General features: G+C 49.1%; 1 protein-coding gene across 1 annotated transcript; it reads right to left on the minus strand.

Moving 5' to 3' along the window:
* Positions 1-774: 774 nt before the first annotated feature.
* Positions 775-18839, minus strand: Cdcp2 (CUB domain containing protein 2). Its single transcript, XM_046450912.2, has 7 exons — positions 18823-18839; positions 18281-18417; positions 11775-12122; positions 10079-10414; positions 8099-8452; positions 4823-5001; positions 775-2070 (listed from the first exon to the last, which is right to left on the minus strand). The coding sequence occupies exons 1-7, from the start codon at positions 18837-18839 to the stop codon at positions 1744-1746; spliced, it is 1698 nt and encodes a 565-aa protein (XP_046306868.1). The 3' UTR covers positions 775-1743.
* Between the last annotated feature and the right edge of the window lie 1583 nt (positions 18840-20422).

A 20422-nucleotide genomic window follows, 5' to 3' on the forward strand; every position in this document is an offset into this window, starting at 1 on the left:
TCTTCCCTTCCAGACCTTCCCCACCAGACACTGCCCTTGAGTCTGAGGGCATTGCCATAAACCCTTCTTTTTCTGTACTGGCCTTTGAATCCAGGGGTGCTCTACCACTAAGCTACATCCTCAGCCATTTCTATTTTTTATTTTGAGATAGTATCTAGCCAAGTTGCCCAGTCTAGCCTTGAACTTGCGATCTCCTGCCTTGGGCTCCTGCATCCGACCACTCTAAATATCTTTTTTTTTTTTTTTTTGGTATAGGGGATTGAACCCAGGGACCCTTAATCACTGAGCCACATCCCCAGCCCTTTTGTGTGTTTTATTTTGAGACAGGGTCTCACTGAGTTGCTTAGGACCTGGCTAAGTTGCTGAGGCTGGCTTTGAACTCGAAATCCTCCTGCCTCAGCCTCTTGTACCACTGGGATTACAGGCATGCGCCGTTGCATCCAGTCACTCTAAACACCTCGAAGGCAGGAATGTCATTTGATTTGCACGCTGCTGTGTGTCTGGAGCTGTCACAACTACAGACACAAGTATGGAAACCAGTGGCTGCTTGTTGGCTTGTTAAATGTACTGTGATTGGGCTACCATTTTTTTTAAACCTGAGACGATGGTCAGCATCATCAGTTTGGAGATTTCTGTTATTGTAGAAGGACTGCTTGAGCAATCAGTATGCAAATACGAAAGTGAACAGGGGAAAGTAGTGTATTATAAAAATAGTTTTGTTTATTTCTCATTAATAAGATTGCTCTACTTCTTGGTATCTGGTAAATCCCTGGAAAAAGGTGGGTTGATTTGCATAATAATCCCAGAGGTCATCCCACTAGGAAGGGTTGGGATTCTGATCCCTGTGATATAAGTTGAGAAAGAAGTTTACATCTTCTTTCTAAGTTAGATATGAATGGTAGAGGCTCTGAGTGAAGAAGCCCAAAGAAGTTACAGAGGCCGACAAGAGAACTCATCTGAGGACGAGGATGGACTAGTGATCTGAGCTCAGGATTAGGGGCGAGGACAGACACACACCGGACTTCAGTGAGCTTTTTGGTGAAAGATCACAAGAAACACCTGTCCTCAATCTCTATCCTGCGCTCCTCCTGAGCACAGTGCTGGGTCTGCTGTGGTTTCCACTGGAACTGACCCAGCAGGCCACCACCACCTGGGTTGACCAGCATCCAGCAGGATGTGCAGGGCCCGCCTTTAACCCCACATCATATGGCAGGGCTGAAATACCAGTACTAGATGGGATTTTGGCTCCCCTTCCCTGTCCCTGGAGTTTGGAGGCAGAGCTGGCTTAGATGAGGTCTTGAGGTACCCGGGTCAATTTAGGAGGCTGGAAGCCTTGGAGAGACAGTGGACTTCCTCCTAGTGAAGGCTTGGGGTGAGCAATGAATGGTGCCCCGAGTTAGTGAAGCACTTATACAAGTCACAGAATGTGTCCATGGTACCCACACTACCACCAGTGACGACAGCTGTCCAAGCCGACAAGTGACACACACAGGAGAGTCCTTTTCTGGAGCAGAATATTTTTAACCTTAATCATAACCACAATTGGGCCCACACTCGGCAGGCTGCAGTTTACAAAGCCCTTCTCCATTCATGTTCTGAGCCTCACGCCAGCACTGTGAGATAGCAAGGCAGGGGGGTGGTCCCTAGGAAATGGAGGCTCAGAGAAGGACCTGACTTGCTCTTGGTCACCAACAAGTCGACTGCCTTCTAGGGATGCCAGATGCAAGCCCCTGTCCTGCCTGCTCACAGCAGCATCAGGACCACGATAGCAGTGATCATGAGGACTCCAGCCAGGATGCAAAAGCCCAGGAACACGATGTCACTGGTGTCCTGGGCCACCATGGTCACTGGGCCCTCCAGCGCCTCTACCTCCTCCCTGGGGGGTGCCTCCTGAAGGTGCTCAGCAGTGGCAGCATAAGGTCCAAGCCAGTCAGAGCCGGACAGCAGGTGCACAGAAGCCTCCTTGCGCCGCGGCTCACAGCGGACCTCGTACTCATGGATGTCCTCCAGCCCAGGGGCTGAGAAGTCGATGTATAGCACACTGACGATCACCGAGGTGTTGTTTCTCCTCTGTGGGGTCACAGGGCACTTGCTCTCACCTGATGGAGCACAGGCTGACCTGTTCCCTTAGGCATATGTAGACCTGGTCTGGTCCTCACTCAGCCACCCATTCCCTTTCACTCAGAGCCTTGGTTCCCCATCCAGAAAAGGGGCCCTATGGGCATGGGCTGTCTGGAAGGAGAGGATCAGATTTGATGAGGTAAGGTTAATGAAAGGCGGTAGCAATAACCACGGCCAACAGTTGGGGGCTCATTTACCATGTTTCAGGCTCTGTAGCTTAAGTGCATTATCTCATAATTCTCATTAATATCCCTATTTTACACATGAGGAAACTGAGGCCCAGAGGTTAACTCTTATCTGGGATCATCTAGCATATAAGTGACAGAGACTGTATTCTCACACAGAACTGTTCAACTGTGCTACTCAAACCAAAAAGCATCAAGACAGTCCCCATCTGTGACAAATGTGGGTGACCACCAAGGCCAAGAGAGCAATGTTTTGCCCACAGTGAGGCTCAGGAGCAAGTCTCCTGCCTCTAAATTAGCAGCTTTGTCCCTGGGGTTGTGGGGCCTTCCTTCTGGAGGCTTCTCTCCCAGTTGTGTGTGCAGTATGAGTCCCTGCTCTCAAGTCACTGGACACCCAGAGACAGCACCCTAGGATAGGGAGGAAGCACTGTGGAATGAGATGTTGGGGAGCCTGCTGCCTCCCCACCCCAAGAATGACAGAGGCAGGGGTCAAGGTACCCTGAGTTGGTGGGGCACCAGGGCCTGTGGGGCAGAACTTTGGTGAACAGTCTGGGGGTCTGGAGGGTGGGGCTGCAGTGACCCAAGGCCACTCCTCACCATGTCACATATGTAGCAGACTCTTTGGGCCACCCAAACTGTCCCTTCTAAGGGGGCTGCTGCAGAGGCAGGGCTCCTAAAAACAGAAGCCACCTAAAATAGGTAGCAGCACAGGCAGAAGGAAGCTCCCATCTCCCAAGACTGGGCGACCCCTTGGGAAGGGTTGAAGGGTGTGACAATCTGGAGTTTTACAGACTAGGTGACTTCTGGGATCTCTTTGGGCTTCCAAAGGACCCTATTCCCATGTCCCCAAGGGAGCCCCTTACATTTGTTCCTCAGTCTGTCTGCCTCTATACCCTGAAAGGGACTTTTGTCCTGAGATTTGGGGACATGGGACGAAGTAAGACAGGAGCCAAGAGTAAAATGGGACCCAGTAAGAAGGCTGAAGCCAATCTACATAATGAAGAAAGGAGAGAAAAACCATATAAGATGAGGAGGGGGTTCAGCAGGGGGTGGGGGTCTTTCATGAGTAAGAGCCTTTAAAAGGACAAGAGGTTTTCTAGGTTGGGAAGTCAAGTCTCTATGGTTTTCAAATGAGCACAGAAAGATTGGGCTTTCATTTTTTATTGTTGCTTTTGGCCATTTGAGCCTCTTTGAAAGCAATTCTACGTAGAGACCGGCCTCAGGGGTCTGGGGCTGGTAAGGGTTACACTAAGCATCTATGATCCAAGGTTTTCAAGTTTTACATTTCCAAGCTACTGACTCCACGATTCTATGGGTCTGCGGCCCTGAGTTCTGAGGTGGTTCTGTTTCTATTAGTCCTTGGTTCTGGGAGTTTCTGGGATTCTTTGTCTCCATCTTTCCATGACTCTGGAATGTGATTCTGTTCCAAGAAAATCCCCAGGGGACTCAGGGCATGGAGCAAGGATGAGTGCAGAATGTCTTTGCAGCAAAGACCAGCCCCCCTGCACTTCTCCTCTCAGGACCAGGAGGCAGAGGAGCAGACTGGAGGGACCAGAGGCCTACAAGTGGCTCCTGCTGCAGGACAAACAGCATCTGCTGAAAGCCCGTGATTTCTGCCAAGTCAGCCCAGATTCCAAAACTGGGGAGTCTCTGCAACAGAGGGCACAGTTCCTTCTCTCACCACTGTCTTTCCTGACCTCTTCCTGGAGGGTGCTTAGGGCACTGGTCAGTGACTCTCTGAGGGCCCTATGCCTGGGTTCATGACCTTCAAAATCCAAGGATAGTAGAAAAGTTTCATTTGTGAGCCTCACAGCCTTTGGAGGGAAGTGGATCCTGTGATTTGAAAGATGCTTTTGTTTGTGGAGCCTAGGGATGGATTTGGATCCCAGGTTGGGGAGGATGGGCAGGAGTGAGCCTGACAGCCTTGTGTACTAAAGAAGTAGAGATGTGGGTGCCTGGGGGGGTTCTGAGGGAGAAAGGGAGGAACAGCAAAGATCTTAAGTGGTGTTCATCAACAGGCTTTTATCATGTAGGGGGCGGGAGGTGGGGACTGGGGATTGAACCCAGGGGTGCTTAACCACTGAGCCACATCCCCAGCCCTATATTGTATTTTATTTAGAGACAGGGTCTCACTGAGTTGCTTAGGGCCTTGTGAAACTGCTGAGGCTGGCTTTGAACTCACAATCCTCCTGCCTCAGCTTCCTAAGCCACTAGGATTATAGGCATGTGCCACCATGCTGGGCTTTTGAGAGCAGCACCAGGGGAGGCTATAGGTTGTCACTGGGCTGTCCAGCAGGATCCCCTATTCAATCCCCCCACCTGAGTTCTTTGCTATGTCTACACTAAGCAAAGATGTTGGGATAAATGAAGCCAAGAAGGGGTGAGCTCTACATCCAGCCTTGTGTACCCCCTAGAGCCAGAGGAGAAGCTGGGGCAGGCAGGTGCCTTTCTGCAGGGCCAAAGCCCCTCCCCCAGACCCATGTTCCTCCTCTCCTCCCTCCCCATCTCACCCCTACCTGAGATTCAGTGCCACAGGTGTCAAAGCGGGCCTGGATCCGGAAGTTGTTGCCGACCTCCTGGGCAGCACAGTTTCGGCTACCTAGGTAGACCTTGGTCCGCTCCAGTGGGGCCAGCACTTGAGCCGAGATCAGGATCTGGAAGTCCGTGCGTGAGCAGCTCACGTTCATGGGCACCACTGGAAATGAGAAGGAAGAGCTGAAGGCCTTAGGGGCAGGAGTCTGACCCCTCCCTTCTCAACCCCTCTCAAAGGGTAGTGGATGGGGAGAGAGGCCTTGGAAGGGAAAGGCTCCTGTGGAGTCGTACAGGCGCAGCGTGGGGTGTTCATATGCACCACTCTATTAATGCCATCGGACTGGGAGCACTCGAGGACAGGCACCATGTCAGGGATTTATGCTTGCCTGGTGTCCCCAGAGTCCAGTGCAGACTGGACAGTCAGCAAATGCTGAATGAATGGTGGAGTGAGGAGTGAATGAAATTCTTAAGTGTAATAAAAGCACCTCATGCCAATCACTTTGCCATGTGCCCACCAATTCACTTAAACACTCATTCAGTCATTCAATAAATAGCTGCGCACCAGATTTACAGAAATGGGTGGGGGGAGCATTAAATCCCTGCCCTCATGGAGCTTACATTCTAGTTGATGCAGAAGGCAATAAATAGGTAGAATACACATAGCATAGAGCGGAAAATCAAGCCAGGATGGAAGACAGGAAGGGCAGTGTGGGGAGGAGGAAGGAGAGTTGCAGGGGTTTTGGGTGCATCTGATACTGGGATTGAGCCAAGGCCTTTCGGATGGTAGGCGCTAGGTGAGTGCTCTGCCTCTGAGCTGCATCCACAGCCTAAGAATTTCAGTTTTGAAGAGGGTGGTAAGGGGACCCCCACTGTAGGTGGACCCCATGAGGTAGACACCACTAAACCTATTTTAGTTTTGGAAACCGAAATTCTGAGAGGTGAAGTTGTTTGCAGCGGCCGAGTTGGGATTTTAACCATTGAGTCTATAGAATTCCCAAGTCCGACGTCTCTCAGGGGGCTCTTGCTGCTTGACAGCTCCCCGAACACCTCCTAGTCAGCACTCTGTGTATGACTCTGAGCATCATATGCGCGTGTGTGTGTGTGTGTATGAGTGTGTGTTGTGTGTATTTGTGTGTGTGTATTTGTGTGTGTGTGTATATGGGGGCCAGGGGCAAATGTAGGGGAAAGGAAGATGGTGGCTGGTGGGAGGAAAAGAGACTGGCCTCTCAGGCCTCTGTGGGAAATGCCTCAGACACATTTCAGCCTCTGGTGTCTGGGCAGTCAGGGATTTATGGGCTGGCTGTCTCCCACAATGATCTTGGTGGCGCTGAACTGTGTGTCACCCCTGATTGATGCTGCGGCTGCCCTCCCAGTGGGGAGGCCGCCCGCAGTCTGGCCCCATCTGGAACCTGGCCCTGCACAAGTACCCCTGTCTGACCCTGGGCTCCCAAAGGGATCTGGGAGGGCGGGGAGGGGAGTCCCTGCACTGAAGTCCCTGGAACAGGAGCCAGGATTAGAGCTGCCCCAACCTTCAGTATCTGGAGGCACTGAAAGAAGTGGCTGGTCCTAAATCACACAGAGCTGGGAGAGGGCTCAGGACTGAGAACAAGACTATCACAGGCAAGAGGGACTCTAAAGATCTTTCAGTGAATGTTTTCATTTTGTAAGTGGAAAACTGAGATCCAAAGAGGAAGGCAGATGCCAGCTCCCTGGGGCAGAGCCCCAATGGCACCTGGCTTTCTGGAGCATGCCCTCCCCCCAGTGCAGAATCAGGGGAGGTGATCAGTCTGCAGAGCCACAGCTGTCCTGCCCGCGGGGATGGAGCCTACTGAGGCCCAGAGGGGTGGGTCTGCCCAAGGTCACTTCCCAACCACCGGCTTGCTGCAGCTCTGTTTCCTTCTCCATTGCCAGGGCCCCCAAATCCCCTGTTGTACAGGGTAAAGAGAAAGGAAAGAAGTTGGGGTTGTGCTCAGTGGTAGAGCACTTGCCTGGCATGGGTGAGGCACTGGGTTCGATTCTCAGCACCACATATAAATAAAATAAAGGTCCATTGACAACTAAAAAAAAAAAAAAAGAAAAGAAAAGAAAGAGGAAAGATCTTCTGAATGCTGAATAGGTCGAGACCCTTGAAGGAAAGATGCCCTCAGAGCCAGGCTTCTAGAGCATTCATCAACCCCTTTTACAGAGGAGCCCACTCGGGTGGTCAGCAAATGGCAGCTCTGGATGTGGTTCTGGTCTGTCCAGCCCTGGGATCCCCTCCCCATGTCCTGCTCAGGCACACACAAAGGCAGGAGAGTGGGTTCTAGTCCTGGCTGTGCCATGGACTGCCTGTGTGACCACAGTGAAAGTGAAGTCCCTTCCCTCCAACACCTCCATTTCCATATCTGCACAGCAAGGAGATTCGCCCGACTAGGCAGAGGACACGATAGGTCCAGAGTGCAGGCATTTCTAGGGCCATGAGCCAGAGAAGGGTGGTGGGAGGAGGGGAGAAGAAGTGGCCTCTCTTCACTGACAAAACTAACCAACACAAATACCGGCTTCCTCTGCAGTAGAGTATGGCCATCTGACTGAGTTCAAACCAATGAAAGACAAGAGAAAATCTTGTGAGAGCTTCTGGAAAAGCTTTTTGCTTTCCTGAGACATGTGGCTGGCACATCTACTACCCTCTTCCAAACCGGAACATGGACAGGATGTCTGGCATAATACTGGTGGCAGCCATGTTGCAACCATGAGACAGAGTCTGCCAGAAATAGCACTTGGAATCCTGTTGAGTCCCTGGATCAATAGGTTGCTGCCTAGCTCCAGACTTTTCTTTGTGTGAGGGAAAAACTAGTGCCATTTGTTCAGTCAGTATTTCCAAATGATACGAGCAGGGCTGTAGGCATCTCCATGGCTCTGCCAGTTGCTTCCACAAACAATATTGCCACATTTTGGGTAGTACCCCTGGATCCAGGGGATCAACCACAGTAAGAGAGAGGCCAGGGCTCCATGAAAGAAGGGGCCAGGAGAAAGGAATTAGGATGGTGGAGTTCAAGCTGGAGAAGGAGGGTCCTGCCATAGTAGAAAGAAGCAAGGGCCATCCTTGTGTGGTCTCAAGGTCCCAGGAGTTGGCAGTGGGACCAACCAAACAAGGGCTGGCAGAGGCCATCCATGGGATCAGAACGAGCTGGCAGGATGGAGGGAGAAGACTGCACAGAGCTGGCTGCAGAGCCTCACCTTCCCCCTACTCCAGTGCACCCACGCCCTTGACCCCAGCTGACCTCCAATGTAGGCCACAGAGAAGCCCCTGCCGGTGCTGCTGCGGTCCGTGTGCAGCAGAAGCAGGAGCTGGTTGTGGCTTGAGGTGATGGGTGGTGGCAGATGGTGGCCACACCAGTTTCCCAGCTGGGGTGCCTCCTCACTGGCCCCATCAAAGGCTGCCAGATGGTCGAAGTCACAGGTCCTGGTCAGGCTGTTGGGCTCCTCCAGGTCCAGATCCAGGAAGAACACCTTGACCCGGTAGCCAGGAGGCAGGCGGATGGTCCAGTGGCACCGGATATTGTTGGGGTAGGAACTGGGGTATTGAGGGCTGGAGAAGTTGCCTCGCACAGCCATGTACACCTCCTGGCATTCTCCTGGGTGGGGGAGAATGGGGGAGGAGGAGCATTGGGGAGGAGGGTAAAGAAGGCCCCCTCTGCTGCGCCAGCTCAGTCAGGGCACTGCAGGGGCCTCATAGTGACCACCCTGGCAGGTATGGACACCACAGCCAGCAAAACAGACAACCGATCCTGAAGTTTGCTTTAAATTGAAACTAAGCTGGGTACAGTGGCCCATGCCCATAATCCCAGCGGCTCAGGAGGCTGAGGCAGGAGGATCGAGAGTTCAAAGCCAGCCTCAGCAATGGCAAGGCACGTAGCAACTCAGTGAGACCCTGTCTCTAAATAAAACACAAAAATGGGCGGGGGATGTAGCTCAGTGGTTGAGTGCCCCTGAGTTCAATCCTTGGAACCAAAAAATAAAAATTAAAATAAATTTAAATAAATAAATAAACTGAAACTAGCTGAAAGCTGGGACTTTCGTTCCAAGTACAACCCCTTCAAAAATGTTGGTCCTGTTAGGAATTCAGGAATAACACCTCAAATGTGTCCTCAAACTTAAGTCCAAGCTCCCTGGTAGACAGACAAGGCAGCTCAGACAAGGCAGCTCAAACGTGGCCTTGCCCTTTTCTCACAACCCGTTCCTGTGGACTGAGAAATTGTCCTCCACGTAGTCATAGGTACACTCCTCGTTGTCCTCCACCTCCTATTGGCTGTTAAAGCCAGGTCACCAGCCTGTGGTGCTCGTGGGCAGTGGTAGAATCTGTAAGTGACCCCTATGGGAGGAAGCTGGGCCACTGGGAACAGAGCCTTAAAGAGCATATTGGCCCCGGGCCCCTCCCTGTCTCTCTGTTTTGCTTCCTGGCTGCCATGAGTGAGCAGCTTTGTTCTACCACACGCTCCTGCCACGCTGTTCTGCCTCGCCACAGTCCCAGAGACCACAGGCCAAGTGACCATGGGCAAAAGCCTCTGCAACTGTGACCCCAAATCAACCTTTCTTCCTTATACGTTACTTTGTCACAGTGACAGAAAGCTAACACACCCATGCACCCCCTACATTATTACAGCCTTACCAAACAACTTCCAGTACTGTGAGCACACCAGATACTGTCTTTCCTGCCTTTACACACCCTGTTCCTCCTACTTGGAACCCTTCTGCCTCTGGTGAAGTCCTTCAAGGCACTGATCAATTCTCTCCTCCGCCAGGAAGCCCCCCACTATTCTTTCTGTTAGCACACGTCACAGTGGGCTATCATTGTCTTAGCCATCACCCCCACTGGACTGTGAACTCTCCAAGCATTCATTGTTCCTTTGTACACATATTAATTGAGTACCTACTATATGCTACATAAAAAAAAAAAAAGCCCATGAGGAACTCACAGTGAGGCAGGAGGAGATTGATATATAAATGACACGTGCAAATGAAAAGCACTAGATCACAGTGAAAAAAATTTTGCTAAGGAGTTGAGGAAGGGATTCATTCTTTCTGAGTGAATCCAGGAGTCTTCACAGAGGAAGTGACATGCTTATGCCTTGCTATTGGCCAGGAAGTGAGTACTAGAGCATTCCAGAAAATGCAGAAAGCCCAAGGCCCCAAGGGGACAGAAAAATGTGGCCTCTAGAGGCATACAGGGAGGCACAGCATCCGGGTGAAGCTCCTCCTACCTGAGAAGTAATGGGCCTTGAAGCCCCGGCCTCCAATGTTAAAGTCGGACTTGAAGACCACCTGCAGCTCGTGGCCCAATGACACGAGGGTGGGGGGCCTGGTGCCACCACAGAAATGGTGCCCATGGGCAGGACCAGGCCCCCCCAACACTGCCACGTAGTCATAGGTGCACTCCTCGTTGCCCTCCACCTGGAAGTCCACAAACTCCAGCTTGATGGTGGCAGGCCCTGCAGCCCGGATCACCCAGTGGCATTCCACGTTGTTGGGGTAGTTGTTGGGGTACTCAGGGCTGGTGAGGACCCCTGATAGACCAGTCAAGACGCCACCGCACACATCTGCAAGGGAGCCCACTGGAACTGAATTTCTCTCCCCATAGCTCCCAGCCTCCTCCCTCCCTGGGAACCAGATGCCCCCAAATGCTGCTCCCACAGGGATGTCATGGGAACCGCATCACCATCCACTGAAAGCTTGGTACACCACAGGCAGAGGCCTAGCACTCAGCACCTACTCCACCTTTTAAAATCTCTACCCTAACCCTGGCGGGCATGTGTTGTTGTTTTCCAGGTTAAGTACGAAGATCAAGGAGCGGAGCAGGTAAGTAACTCACCTGAGTTTGGGTTCACCAGCAAGACCCCGGGGACAAAGATCAGAGTGCAAGGAGCTTATCTGAGAGATCTGGGAACATAGATGGGAGGGAGGGAGACAGGGACGGGAAGTATGGACAGGTAGCTGCTGAGCCTCATGAGGAGCTCTGAGCCAGGAGGGCACAGTTTATGTCACCCAGTGACATAATGTCACCGTTTACGAGGGCACTGGGCATTTACACACCAGTTCCCAGAGTCCAGGATGGGGGCTGCTGGGGTCGGGTGACCTTCTGAAACTTCAGAGAAAACAGGTTGGCGGGTTAACAGTCTAAGATTCTTGTGTTTTAGCATTCCATGGTTCTGTGCTTCTAAATTCAGCAGGACTGGGCATTCCACCCAAGTCCCCAGTGTTGCTGTGAGTGGACCCTGGGAACCAGGAGCCTCTGCTGTTGTCTGTTGCTTGGGCTGACCTGACTGAGCCTTTGGTCTTGACCTTGGGAGAAGGGAGAGCTTTGAGTCTGCACAGAAGCCTGAGGACACGAGGAAGGAGTCGAGGAGAAAGGCAAGAAGAACAAAGCCTTGGCTCCCTGCGCCATCCTACGCTGCAGGTGACATGCCTGCTTGAGGGAGTGAGGGTTAGAGACTCCACATAAGGGGCCAGTTCTAGGAAAGGTCCTGGGAGGGAGGGTCACCGCTGCATACAGACCTATATGCACCTGCCCCGGGCCCTGGGCCTCCCTGCACCAGGAAGGAGCAGGATGTGGCAAAGCGTCAGCAGCAGGAGCAGCAGCAGGGTCCCCAGCAAGCTGGTGTCAGGACATGGAACAAGAAGGACAAGGCAGAGAGCACCCAGGCCTCATTCCTGCACGTGATGAGACCCTCTGGGGGCTCCAGGAGCAACAGAGAGAGGCACAGGACTACTGCCTGAGCGTGAGAGCCCACGGCCACCAGGTCAGTGAGGTCATGCTGCCCCAGCCTAGAGGTGGTGCCCAGGAGCAGGGTCAAAGGTCACAGCACAGCTTCCACGCTAAGGTACAGACCTCCCCTGACTCTGCTGCCCTCCTCCCACCTCCATTCTGGGGCCAGCCTCCCACCCGTAAGCCCCCTTGACCTTTCTGGTAGCCTGCAGAAAAGCCACGGCTGGCCACATGCTTGTCAGAATGGAAGACGACAGCCATGACGTGCCAGGAGGAGGTGAAGGGAGGTGGGGGCACCTGGCCACAGAACCTCCCCAGTAGATTGCCCTTGTCTCCAGAGGCCCCGTTGTAGATTTCCAGGAAGTCAAAGCCACAGGTGTCATGGTACTCCAGGTCAAAGGTGTGGAAGGTGAGCAGCACAGAGGACCCCTCGGCCACCACAATCAGCCAGCTGCACTCCGTGTTGTAGGGGTACAGACTCGGGAAGTTGGGGCTGGAGAAGTTTCCAGAAGGTGCTGAGAGCACACCCCCACACTTGACACCTGGAGCAAGAAAGAAAGACGGCCCAGTATCAGTGCTGGGGAGGTTGATGTGTGCAGCAAGGGAGGCTGGGTCCTGGTGCAGGCCCTGCCCCAAGGCAGTCCGGGTATTCGTGTGTTTGTTCATGGATTTATATATTCTTTAAATTCTCGTGAAGCATTCTTTTTTATTTATTCGACAAATGTTGTCTGAGATGTCAGGGCATTGTTCTAGACATTAGGGTTACAACAGGGACAAAACAGAAAGTCCTGTCTTCACAGAACTTACATTCTGGTGGGGAAGACAGAAAATACACATGAGCCAACTGTGAAATAGTGGTAAGTGGAGAACAAAACAAGTGAGAAAGAAAGACAGTTGGCCTTCCAACCCTGGATAAAACTGCACTGTGTGCCAGGTCCTGGGTATGTGCTATCAGTGATTTAAAAATTATTCAACCTTAAAGAAGAATGAAATTATGGTATTTGCAGGTAAATGGATGGAGCTGGAGAATATCATGCTAATAGGTGAAATAAGTCAATCCTAAGGAACCAAAGGCCGAATGTTTTATCTGATATGCAGATGCGAATTCACAATAAGGGGGGCTAGGGAAGAATAAAGGTATTTTGGACTAGACAGAGCGGAGTGAAGGGAGAGGAGGGGCCATGGGGGTAAGAAGGACAGTAGAATGAATCAGACATTATTACCCCGTGTGCATATATGACTACACAACCCGTGTGATTCTACATCATGTACAACCAGAAGAATGAGAAGTTATACTCCATTTATATACAATGTGTCAAAATGCAATGTACTGTCAGGTAAAACTAATTAGAACAAATTTTTTAAAAAGGAGAAAAAAAATTTTTTTTTAAAGAGAAAGTGAGAGAGAGAGAGAGAGTGTGTGTGTGTGTGTGTGAGAGAGAGAGAGAGAGAGAGAGAATTTTAATATTTATTTTTTAGTTTTCGGCGGACACAACATCTTTGTTTGTACGTGGTGCTGAGGATCGAACTCGGGCCACACGCATGCCAGGCAAACGCGCTACCGCTTGAGCCACATCCCCAGCCCAAAAGGAGAAAATTAATAACAACAACACCCTTCAGTGAAAACATGCAGTCTGTTAACAGCATTCAAGGGCATAGGTACATACACATATGCTTGTATTTTTAAAAGAGTACAAAAGGAAACTAATAAGAATGATTCTGTGTCAGGGGAAGGATACAAAATACAGGAAATATTGATGGCCAGTCCTTGTGACACTCACCTTGTTTCATCATTTTGACTTGTGATCCCAGAAAATAATTCATATAATTTTAAAAGATAAAAAAAATTGATGAAACCCCTAAATATCCCACCTGGAAGCAAACCTAGCTGTGTCAAGTTGGAGACATAATCTCATGGGAAAAAAATTATTACAAATGACTTAGAAATACTACACTTTAACTGCACCTGCCTAGTAGAATATATCCTGAGGTCAAAATGAACCACGAAGAAATCTTAAACCATATTCAGCAGTCTTACTATTAGTAATAATATCAAATATTATTAAAAGTATTATAATATTGGAACAAAGAAAATAAGTATGCTGATGTCAATACAAAGCAAAATTTCAGTGTAAGAGATGAGAGATCCAAATACTACAATAAAAAAATAAAACTCTGTATCCTTAATATGAATTGAACATATCAATTTGAATTTAAAATTTATTTTTATTTCTAAAAAAATACTCTGTTCATTAAACAGGCCTAGAAGCAATGATATTTCAGTACCATTTTATACCACTAGACTTTAGATTAAGATTCTTATGCCCAATTGAACCAGGTCTCCTTAGAGAAATGGTTGATACTAGGTCTAGTACAAGAAATATATAAAACATACTTGAATAGCTTTGTGCTAAAGAGCAAAGAAGGTACCAAAGACTGCTGGGATTATGTGAAAGGACAGAGGAGCTAAAAGTTATAAAAGAAGGTACAATTTGAGCATCAAAAAAAGAATAACTACTACAGTAGGTTGAAACATATCAAATATATTTTTAAGAACTCATGAATTCATAATGTGATGCAAAAGAAACTTATTGGTTTCTTTTAGAGATTGTTAAGGTACTAATTTATTTTTGGAAAATTGATAAGTAGAAAGGAAAATAAATTAAACTTCTACTTTGTCACTCCCACATGGACTGGATTTTCAAACAACCAAATAGCTAGTGAGGGAAAATTATTTTTATAGACAGCTGCAGAAAGAATAACAGCATTAGAAAAATCATAGTTTTGCAAGTCTTAAGGAAATACTGGATCTACAAACATCATCAATATCTACTCTCATCACTGAGTAAAAAATTGATGATAGGTAAGAACTCAATGGTTGGGTATATAGGTAGTCTCTATAAAGCTCTTTTAATTTGTTAAATGTTTGAAATTGTTTATAATTTAAAAATAACAAAAGTTGATAGGTATAGTGGCCTGTGCCTATAATTACAGACACATGGGAGGCTGAGGCAGGAGGACCACAAATTCAAAGGCAGCCTCAGTAATGTAGTGAGATCTTGTCTCAAAATTAAAAAATTAAGAATGTAAAAGGGTTAGGGATGTAGCTCAGTGGGTTCAATCCCTAGTACTTAAGAAAAAGTTAAGTGGCTGGGGCTGGGGCTCAAAGGTAAAGAACTTGCTTTGCATGTGTGAGGCACTGGGTTCAAGCCTCAGCACCACACAAAAATAAATAAAGATACTGTGTTTTCATCTACAAGTAAATAAATATTTTTAAAAAAGAAAAAAAAGTTAATATGGAAATTTATAATGGATGAATCAGATTAATAATTCCTGAACCCACCAATAAATCTTATTGTCAAGGTGCAACCTTGGACAATATGTAATACATACCACCACCTATAAAGTCTTCTTGGAAAAATAAAATAAAGGAGCTTGAATTTAATAAGGTCTCTGGATCTATCTATAAGTTAGAGTGAAATGGAGGGGGATTTGTGTGTGTGTATGAGGGTGTGCTGGGGACTGAATCCAGGGCCTCATACATGCTAAGCAAGTGAGCTACATCCCCAGCTCTAGAAGAACTTTTTTTTTTTTTAAAGAGAGAGAGAGAATTTCAATATTTTATTTATTTATTTTTAGTTTCCGGCAGACATAACTTCTTTGTTTGTATGTGGTGCTGAGGATCGAACCCAGGCCGCACGCATGCCATGCGAGCGTGCTACCGCTTGAGCCACATTCCCAGCCCTAGAGGAACTTTTTTAAAAAATGAACTAAGTTAGGAGGTTTTTTCCCATGGGTTTCACTGTATTGCCCAGGCTGATCTTGAAAGCAATGCCCAGGCTCCCTGGCCCCCCAGCCTCCTGAGTAGCTAGGCCCCATGTGCACTTGGCCTAGACAAACATTTTTTTAGTCTTTTTTTTTTTTTAGTTACAGATGGACACAATATCTTTATTTTTATCTATTTATTTTTTAATGGGGTGTTAAGGACTGAACCCAGTACCTTATGCTTGCATGGCAAGCACTCTACCACTGAGCATCAACCCCAGCCCCTAGACAAACATTTTTAATGACACTTCAGGGATATGTTAAGCCAAGTCCAGAACATAGGATATTCTATAAGATTAAATATTCGGGATACTTTAACAACAAATGATGGGGGGGACACATTGTTATGTTGAAAGAGTCAAATACAAATATAATGTATGAACATTTTTGAATTCTGATTTGAACAAATGAACTATAAAAAAGACTTCTTCAGGCAATAATTAGGGAAAACTGGGCATGAACAGACTATTAGATAAAATTAAAGGAATTATTCCATTATAATGATATTGGGGTTAATATGGTTTTATGTCTTTCTAGGTTATAGGTATATCCTGACATATTTGTGTATGAAATATGAAATCAGCTTTAGATTCTTCTAGAACCATCAAAATGGGAAACAAGAAAGGTAGAATGTTAACTGTTGAAGCTGGTTGATGGAGATAAAGGGATTTATTATACAACTTTTCTCTACTTTGTATAGGTTCAAAATTTTTTGTAATTCAAATTTTATTATGACATTTTACCACCCTACTCACAATCAAGAGCCCCTCCCACTCCTTCCTCCACTCTTGATTTAGTGTTGTATTTTTCTCCTCACTATGCATCACTATCTAACACGCTTTTACTTGGGTAATTCAGTTCATTGCTAGTCTCCCTCCATGAAAATGGAAGCTCCATGAGAGCAAGGATTGCGATCCCTTTTGTTCCCTGCTATATCCCAAGCCCTAGCACCAGTGCCTTCTTACCAAATGGATGAGTGAGTGAATGACCTCATATAATGTTCACAGCAGCCCCATGAAAGGCAGGGCAGGTGTCACTGACTCCATTTTACATATGAGAAAACAGCTGCAGAGGGAAGCTATTTGCCATTTATTGCTTTGCTCAGTACCCACCCCCTACCTCCTGCTCCCCTTCCTTGCCCTGCAGGCAGACACATGAGCCTAGCAGGGCCATCCTTGGAGCCTGCCAATGCAGGACCAGCCTATTGGGTGTGCCTGTGCTCAGGTGGAGGCCAGAGCTCTGCTCAGAACATCTGGATGGGATTCCTTTCCTTTATAGTCTCTAGTCTAGGAGTGGGAGCCCTGGGTGGGACCAAGCATGGGGTCTATGAAAGACTCCTGGTGGGCAATTTGCAAGAACCATGTGAAGAGTGAAATTGGCCCTGGGACCAACAGGTCCTGGTTGCTGGCATCCCTGAGCCCACCTCAGCTACACCCCTGCCTCCCTGGTTCCATTCCCATGCTGCTTTGTTTTGCTTAAACTCATTCAGGTTGAGCTTCTGTCACTTGCACCCAAAGGTGTCCTGAAGAATGCACTTGACTAAAGTCCTCAGAGGTGAGCACATGCAGCAAGTGCGTGCCCCAGCAAGAAAGAAACTAAGGCTAATGAGGGATGTGGGTGGCTTCCTGGGCAGCTCAGGGAGGGTGCAGAGGCGGGATGGGAGAGTCAGGCGAATGAGACAGAGTGCAGTGTGACTGTGCTGTGGCTACACAGGAACTTTGGAGTACAGAGTGAGGGAAGCTGATCTGTCTGGAGACAACAGTATTAGGTGAAGGACAAGAGTTACAGAGAAGATGATATTGAGTTTGACCAAGAAAAATGAGAAAGTTTTGCTATTTGGGGAAGACTGGGGGAGAAAGGACACAATTGCTTGATCTCCGTGTGCCTCAGTCACATGCCTATAAAATGGAGATGCTGCTGCCTTCTTTGCTGGGTGGCTATGAGCTGGCTGCACAGATGTACACTGGGGTCACATTGTTGGCTCCCTGCCTGGTCCCTGGGTAAGGCCAGTGCCAGCAATAGTGTCTGGTTCACGCCTTTATGGCAAGAGGATAAAGAGACATTATGTCCAGTGCCTGTCCTTGTCCTTCCCCCAGTCTTGCCCATAGGCAGGAAAGGCCATGAGAGTATCAGAGCAGAACTCCTACAGCTCAGGTGGCCCAGGGCACCAGGACAAGTACAGACCTTGTCCACAAGGACCCAGCCAGGCATGCGGAACCCTAAGGTCACTCCAAAGCCATTGGAACCCCGGTGGCTGGAAAATGGGAATGACTAGCTCCTCCTGCTGCTCAGGCATGAGCTGAAACACGTGAGTGTCCATCCCATCTCTGCCAGCAATGAGGTGACTGAGCCCCCTTGAGCTTGAGGAAGATGGGGCACTGACAGCTGTTTGCTGAGCCCTCCATGCATCCCTTACAGAAGTGTGAAATTCTATCACCCCAGCCTACTGAATGGTACAACAAGGAACACTGACTCCGGCGCAGTTGGCAGTGGGATTCAGCCGGCCCTTAGGAGGACAAAGACTTGTTCCTGTGAGGAAACTTTAATAGTTCTCTGGGCCATTCCCTTTGTCCTTCATGATCCTGTGGCCTTGGATGAGTTCCTTAACATAGCTAGCCCTCAGTTTCCTGTAAAATGGGGACTGATACCACCTCGAAGCTGGTTGTGAAGATGAAATGTAATCATGTAGGTAAAGCCTCCGGCAGACACCGGCACTACAGAAATATTATCTTCCCCATCCCAGAAACAAATCCTCAATTCAGCCAGCCTCCACTAAAAGGGCCTCCTGCTTTCTGGTTTCTCACATGGAAACCTCAGGAGACCCTGGCTCTGCCTGCTCCCCACTCCTGGCTCTGACATCTCCAGGCGCTCCTACCTTTCATGGCCTGGGCCCTGGGGCCTGGGCCCAGCAGTGCCACAGCCAGCAGCAGACAAGACCCCAGCTCTGTCAGCATCTCCTCACCAGGGGACCCCACAGGGCTGCAGAGTTCAGATGAGCCTGAATCTGAGGGTCTGGAGCAGGGGAAAGAGAGGTGAGGCTGAAGGGGCCTCCAAGTTAATGGTGGCGTGAATAATTCATAGGCCCCTCGAATTAGTAAGCTGATCCCCAGGTGCTTCCTTCACTCCACTCTAAGGTGACAGATCTAATGTCACCAGGTTGACACGTTCTGAGATCTGCACTGGCCAGACTCTGTCAGGAAGGCAAGCAGCTTGGACCTGGAAGGAAATTGGGTGGTAGAGAAAGGGCCTAAGTAGTGGGGCCAGGCAGATCTGGGATCAACCCCAGTTCAGCCTCTAACTTGAACAAGTCATTTAACCTGTGTGGGTCTTGTGCTTCTCATAGTCCAGGGGGTCCATTCTAGGACCGTTGTGAAAACAGAATGAGAATGTGAGCTAAAGCATACAGTAGGACCTTACTGGTTTTTCCCATTCATTCTTCCCTCAAGGGAACCAGAAGGAGCCTCAAATGCATGGAACAAATGGACAAGCTTCCTTCAGATGTGAGAATTAAACACAGAAGGAGAGTGAAGGAGGACAGCAGAAGGAGACAAGGAAAAGTCTTTCTGATGAAAAAATGCAGCAGGAAGAGCAGAACTGGCGCTTGAGTTATGTTGTGCAGCTCCTACCAGCTCTGGGCCACAGTGAGCATTCTGGCCAGAAATATTACATGTTGGTTCCTTTATTGATCCACAAGCCTTGCTTGAACATCACTATGCCCAGAGCCAGGCCCTGGGCAAGGAGCTGGGGCTGCAGAAATGCCCTCATGGCTCTGTGTCCAACAGGAAATAGGGCCTTTTTTTTCCCTCTGAGAGTCTGTCTCTGCGGTTCAGTTCAGTTTAACATGCATTTCCAAGCTCCACCTCTGCAGAGCCAGGGCCAGGCACAGGGGCTTTGGAGGGAAACTAGCCTGCCTTTCCAGGGAGGCCCTTGGGCTCTGGTTTCTGACAGACTGAGGTCTGAATCCTGGGTCTACAGCTGCCTCGCTGAGGGGGTGTAGGAAAGTGACCTGAGGTCTTGGAGGCCCAGCTTCTTTGCTGGGGGAGAAGTAGTGGCAGCAGCTGCCTGCAGTTTGTGGGGAGGATTGAATGAGATCACGTGAAGGATGTCTCAGCCATCCTGGCCTTGTGTGAGAACCAACAAGGATGTTTTTTCTTTACCTTAGAGGACCCAGATGTCCATTTTCCAGACCACATGTTGCCTCTGGCCTATCCTTCTGTCAGGAAGTCTCCAAGGAGCCCTTGGCTGCCAGCACAGGAGGCCACCTAGAAGGTGTTCAGCAAGGAGCATCAGGAGTGGTCAGCCTGAAGGGTTGGCTCACCTGTGGGCCTTGACTGATAGGAAAGAAAGGTTCTGGGCAGCCTAGGGCTTAGCTTCTATTAAACATACCTACCCACTGTGGTATGAGATAAGGCTGCAGACTTCTGACCTCCCCAGCACACGATGCACCCCTCATCAGACAGGCCCTGGGGTCTTGGAGTGAATTCCTCCATGGGAAGACCCTGTAACAGGAAGCCTGCGAAGTGATCCCAACAAGCACAGGGAAGGATGTGAGATGGCATGGGTTGGGGTGGGGGGCAACTCAGGCTGTATGAGTGGGCAGGGTGCCACTGTGGGAGACAGGGCCCAACCCCAGGGGCATCTCCGAGACAGTGCTGACTGCCCTCAGGGACAGTAAGAAGCTGTGCTCATGTCCCAACTGCCAACTGCCACTGACCGTAGGCCATACAGTACGTTCTGTCCAAGGCATGTCCAACCCACCTGTCCAGGGCCCCAAAGTTGAGGCAAAATCCTAGGGATGTAAGTAGAGAGGGAATGGAGAATGCCCAGGGATGAGGGCAGGCCACGGCAGCATCTCTGAGCCACCCATAATAAAAGGCTGTCATCATCATTGTGACTACCCCCTGCGTTGAATATTCCCCAGTCATCCACCTCTGAAACATCTATCCCATCCCATAGAACAACTGCCTCTCATCCTGGCCTTATAAATTATACTCCATCCCCTAGTAACCACTACAGT

This window comes from Marmota monax, unplaced genomic scaffold, assembly GCF_021218885.2.
Source record: "Marmota monax isolate L192 unplaced genomic scaffold, Marmota_monax_Labrador192_F-V1.1 WCK01_AAM20220418_F8-fsc00023, whole genome shotgun sequence".
NCBI lineage: Eukaryota > Metazoa > Chordata > Mammalia > Rodentia > Sciuridae > Marmota > Marmota monax.

Bases quoted from the DNA above. Each gene is read 5' to 3' on its own strand.
- Cdcp2 (XM_046450912.2), bottom strand. The intron at 10,415-11,774 runs GTCAAGGGGGCT...GCTCCCTTGCAG, and splicing joins TTCTGCAGGCTACCAGAAAG to ATGTGTGCGGTGGCGTCTTG. The intron at 2,071-4,822 runs GTAGGGGTGAGA...GTGACCCCACAG, and splicing joins CCTGTGGCACTGAATCTCAG to AGGAGAAACAACACCTCGGT.